Source organism: Diaphorina citri, unplaced genomic scaffold (genome assembly GCF_000475195.1).
Source record: "Diaphorina citri unplaced genomic scaffold, Diaci psyllid genome assembly version 1.1 scaffold400, whole genome shotgun sequence".
NCBI classification, from domain to species: domain Eukaryota; kingdom Metazoa; phylum Arthropoda; class Insecta; order Hemiptera; family Psyllidae; genus Diaphorina; species Diaphorina citri.
Genome location: NW_007377835.1, coordinates 157,951 through 163,394, shown reverse-complemented (window position 1 = coordinate 163,394; position 5,444 = coordinate 157,951). Strand labels below are relative to the sequence as shown.

Below are 5,444 nucleotides of genomic sequence, written 5' to 3'. Positions count from 1 at the left end.
ATTAGGTATCTATCTTATGTACCTTATACCTACCTACCTACTCTCTTGTAATGGCCACTCAAATACAACTTGTTCAAATCAAGTGGTGTTAAACACATAATAATTATATGGATACTAGATACCTAGGTACTTGTAAAAAATTAATTCGACTTTTTTTATACACCGAAGTACAAAAATTCGGAACATTGCATTTCGGAACGTTTCCATTCCTTAAGAGCCCCCGCCCATTTCCACTTGTCGGGGAAAAAGAAATCATGTCATGAGTAGTGGGAACTCTCATTTAAATTCCATTACCTACAGGACATTCGGGAAAAGAAAGTGAAAGTCGTGTGAAAGTAAAACTTACGACAAGTGGGAACAAGCTTTAAAAAAAATTAACATCAATTTTATTTTGAGAAAGTTCCATAGTCAAGCACAAACACTCAGAAATTATAAAACTCGGTCGAATTTATCGTAAAATTGGTTAAATAAATAAGTTAATTAATTAATAAATAAATAGTAAATTCATTAAATAATCTTTAAATTGAAAAAAAGGAAATAAAAATATCTGATGAAAATCAACACAAAAGACACTGTTTCAATTTCAAAGTTTTGATCGATTTATAGTTCGATCGGTCAAACATGTTGGTATTTTATGGAGAAAAGATACAATGCGATCGTCTATCGACCAAAGTCTGGTTACAAGTTACAACTGTTGTTCTTGTTCAAGCTTCAAGACATTCGATTTGACTATTCCAATCAAGGTATACTTACGTCTATTACGATCAATGGGCATAGAAGTTCTTGAGGAACAAAAACGCCTAATGGATCATTTTTTCTAATTGAAAAAAAAAAGGATGAGTGTTCCACCGCCGTTTTTATTTCGTAACAATGGAAAAACCGCTACATCAAAAAAAAACGATGAGTGTTCCACCGCCGTTTTTATTTTGTAGCAATGGAACAACTGCTACATTAGACGCATGTGGCCTGTGTCGTAGCATGTCCATCCCGTAGTATGCCTCTCATCAGATGGGCGAGAAGAGACACAATACTTCCCATTTAGGTGCTGGGTCAACACGAGAACACCAGAAAGTAACCCGTTGAAATATTTGCAATCGAAAAACGAGTACAAATTTTTGTCGATGGTGGGATTCGAACCCGAAACCTTCTGCATGGCAAGCAAGCGCGTTACCACTGGACCAACCGTGCCCCCAAATCGTCGATAGGCTGTGTTGTTTATTAAGTGCCGATAATCAATAGGCTCAATAATAATTATTTATATACCTACATAGGTAGATCGTGAGGTACCTACTATCTAGGTGGGATCCCAAGCTTGAAAGTTAACACTGAAAATGGTTTGTATGTATAGCTAGCGGTTCCCAACTTATGGTCCTTTAGAGTTTAGAGGGTCACAAGTGATGATGAATAAAAAAAAGAAAAAAAAATTGGTTAAGTTGAACCAAAATTACTAATGGCCAGGTGCACAAAAAGTGTTTATAGTGTTTATACTCCGTTTCAGGTAAACTCTTTTGGATTTGGATTAAGTCATCTCATTGGCTGTAAATTTTGTAATCAACCAATCGTCAGATTATTTAATGCTTCATCCAAAGTTAAATTTAAACCTGAGTCTAAACTCTGATAAGACCTCCGGCCATTTTTAGCCCGTCCTTCCTTTATTATTATAGTGGACGGGCTATTGTTTATTTATTAAGTCGCCATGCAGAAACTCAACCTGTCCGAGAAAGATGCTGGAAATCGAAATGAATTGAGGCTGAAAATTGACGAGGCTATAAACCGACTGAGATTTTTCGAGCCAGAATAGTAAGTGTGTAAGTCACTATTATTTTTTATTAAATCAATTCACATCAATCTAACCAGACGGGCTATTGTTTATTTATTAAGTCGCCATGCAGAAACTCAACCTGTCCGAGAAAGATGCTGGAAATCGAAATGAATTGAGGCTGAGAATTGACGAGGCTATAAACCGACTGAGATTTTTCCAGCCAGAATAGTAAGTGTGTAAGTCACTATTATTTTTTATTAAGTCAATTCACATCAATCTAACCGCGGTAAACGGTGCAGTTACAAGCGGCCGTAGTCCCAGTTATCGGTGTCAGTATACAATCAATTCCCGCATGTATCAGACTCCCATTAGTAGACACCTCCAGATGACAGCGGTCCCCAAAACAGCGCTGCGAAGTGACCCGCTGGTACGTGTAGGTTTTGAAGTCAACCAGTTTGTCCACATAGGATGGGCCGCATATGGCCGTGGCTTGTTTGAGGCCGTAACGCGTACAGACCTGCGTTTCGGGTTCGCAGAGGTTGTAGGCGTTGGGCAAATTCCGCCGGATGGTGGTCAGGACGACGGATGCTGCGTCTGAAATCGACGTCGTGACGTCACGGGAAGGATAGGGAGACAAAATGGAAAAAATGTGGTTACACAAAAAAAAGGTTAGGTAAATCTTTTGATTTTTGTGAATTTTACAACACTTAAATGCTTTCTTCATTATTAGGGTAAGTGTACCATTTATTTTTCCCACCTAAAAAACGTACCATTTTTTGGCCCACCTGTACCATACGCCATACGCCACATAAGTCTGAACTGAACGAACTTTTTCAAGATTCAATTTCATCAAAAGAAAGGGCTTAAAGACTACTGGCAAACCAGTGCTATTCAAAAATTGTAGTCATAAAAACAAAAATTAGAAAAATAAATGTGGACAGGTAGGCCAATAAATGGTACGTTTTTTAGGTGGGTGAATAAATGGTACACTTATCCTATTTCCCATTCACCATGGAATTTCTAACGTTCCCCTACCGATCGAGCCATATATTTTTTTATTATTTATTTATTTATTTTTTAGTTCACTGTGGAAGGCTTTTTTTACGGCTCTGACAGCAATTGAACCTGGGACTTCTGCAAGCCTAGTGTAATACCCACTGGGGCACGGAGGTTGCCCAAAGTTTTTATAATAGGACTAAGACTAGGGACTTACGAGTTTCCGGTAAGAATGAGTTCAAACACAACACAAACAATGCTGATCCCAATATGAACGAAAGGTTACTGTTTTGTTTGGTGGTCATGTTGTCCGAATTTCAGGGCTCTAACTATTTATTGGAAGATATAGAAAATAAATGTTAGGGTAGGTACTCTTCCAGAATGATAGGTGGCTCAGTATTTATAGTACCTGCTACCTATGTATTTCACTTAGCCCTTAGCCCATCAATATCCTGGACCAAAATCAGAGTTCAAAATTATAATTTTAATAGGTTTAAGTTTGACATCCTGAGCCAGCCTAGTTAGCTTAGTTGGTAGTGCGTCTGCCTTGTAAGCGCTAGGCCGCGGGTTCGATTCCCGCCCGGGGCGAATTTTATCCTGGGATAATGTTCGTTCTCGGAACGGCTGGCTTTCCTCCTATCCTGTCTTCCTTCTCTCTTCGATTTCGGGACGATAAGACTTCTACCTTGTAAGCGCTAGGCCGCGGGTTCGATTCCCGCCCGGGGCGGATTTTATCCTGATGGGATAATGTTCGTTCTCGATGGAAGCGCTAGGCCGCGGGTTCGATTCCCGCCCGGGGCGGATTTTATCCTGATGGGATAATGTTCGTTCTCGGAACACCTAGGCCGCGGGTTCGATTCCCGCCCGGGGCGGATTTTATCCTGATGGGATAATGTTCGTTCTCGGAACGGGTTATAAGCGCTAGGCCGCGGGTTCGATTCCCGCCCGGGGCGGATTTTATCCTGTAAGCGCTAGGCCGCGAGTTCGATTCCCGCCCGGGGCGGATTTTATCCTCATGGGATAATGTTCGTTCTCGGAACGGCTCGCGCTAGACCCGGGTTCGATTCCCGCCCGGGGCGGATTTTATCCTGATGGGATAATGTTCGTTCTCGGAACGGCTGGCTTTCGTCCTACGGCATAAATTAAGTTAAGGTTCAGCCAGCCTAGCTAGCTTAGTTGGTAGTGCGTCTGCCTTGTAAGCGCTAGGCCACTGGGCTCGATTCCCGCCCGAGGCGGATTTTATCCTGATGGGATAATGTTCGTTCTCGGAACGGCTGGCTTTCTCCTATCCTTCGATTCCCGCCCGGGGCGGATTTTATCCTGATGGGATAATGTTCGTTCTCGGAACGGCTGGCTTTCTGCCCGGGTTCGATTCCCGCCCGGGGCGGATTTTATCCTGATGGGATAATGTTCGTTCTCGGAACGGCTGGCTTTCGTCCAAACCTGTCTTCCTTCTCTCTTCGATTTCGGGACGATAAGACCATAGCAGTTACAGTTCCCTCTGTCAAACCTCTTAAAAAAACGAAAAAAAAAAAAATAATAATAATAAAAAAATAACATCCTGAATAAAACCTGCGGGACATTAAACAGGAAGTAAACCAGCTTGGTCTGGCGATCACCCTAGGGCTGATTGAGAGGCTCAGAGGCTGACGAAAAACGGTGACCTCGTCTGAACGCACGGGAAAAGGCGAAGAATAATAATAATAGGAAGAGGAAGAAGAAGAAGAAGAAGAAGAAGGAGGAGAAGAAGAAAAAGAAGAAGACGAAGAAGAAAAAGAAGAAAGCGAGGAGAAGCTTTTGAATTAAGCAATGTAATTGGTATATTTCAAAATTTTCAGTCAATCAGATTGCTCCAGTAGGTACTGTGGTTAAAATTCAAAGGGGTTTAAACTGAGATTCTAGTCACGGCCATAAATAAATGGGATAAAAAAATCTGGTGTGAACATCACACGAGTTTCCTTATCCTATTGAATGCTGCTAATTTTTTGTTCTATAGTAACTTTTACAATTTTGCTAACCGTTTAGTCAGTAAAGCTGAAGACCGCAAAAAGCGAACAAAATACGGCTAACCGCAGCACCTATCTTAACCAAAAGTTTTGCGTTACATTCTTGCCTCATTTGTGAACTACATAGTACATACCAAATTTCAAGTCTCTAGCTTATACCGTCCCCAAGATAATATTGAATTACACCGAAAACCGCCAAAAAGCGGTAAAATGCCACCAACCGTTGCACCGGTGTTAACCAAAAGTTTCGTGTCCCATCCTTGTCACATTTGACACCTGTATGACAAATTTCAAGTCTCTAGCTATTACCGTTCTCGAGATATCGTGTCCCATCCTTGTCACATTTGACACCTGTATGACAAATTTCAAGTCTCTAGCTATTACCGTTCTCGAGATATTTTTTTTTTTTTTACAGACAGACAGACAAATGGCTGAAACTTTGTATTTTGGCTCTAGGGACCTCAAAACGTGTTTTGGCAGTAAAAAGTGACCATCGAAAATTTGGCCCGATTACATTGCTTTCCTTCCTATAGGATAAGGAAAGTAAAAATACTGAACTAGCGTCTAGCATACGCAGGTATGTGGGAGCGCTATGGACGTTAATGGGTTAAAGGCTATAAATTATTATAAAGTCATAAATTACTTTTTATGAATAAAGTTATACATTACTTTTTTTCACG

The 5,444-nt window shown here is 40.8% G+C and overlaps 1 protein-coding gene across 1 annotated transcript; it reads right to left on the bottom strand.

Moving 5' to 3' along the window:
- Nucleotides 1–1,946: 1,946 nt before the first annotated feature.
- LOC103508449 lies at nucleotides 1,947–3,137 on the bottom strand. Its single transcript, XM_008472996.3, has 2 exons — nucleotides 2,976–3,137; nucleotides 1,947–2,356 (listed from the first exon to the last, which is right to left on the bottom strand). The coding sequence occupies exons 1-2, from the start codon at nucleotides 3,061–3,063 to the stop codon at nucleotides 2,040–2,042; spliced, it is 405 nt and encodes a 134-aa protein (XP_008471218.1). The 5' UTR covers nucleotides 3,064–3,137; the 3' UTR covers nucleotides 1,947–2,039.
- Between the last annotated feature and the right edge of the window lie 2,307 nt (nucleotides 3,138–5,444).

Bases quoted from the DNA above. Each gene is read 5' to 3' on its own strand.
- LOC103508449 (XM_008472996.3), bottom strand. From the start codon at position 3,063: ATGACCACCAAACAAAACAGTAACCTTTCGTTCATATTGGGATCAGCA. The intron at 2,357-2,975 runs GTAAGTCCCTAG...CGTCGATTTCAG, and splicing joins CTCATTCTTACCGGAAACTC to ACGCAGCATCCGTCGTCCTG.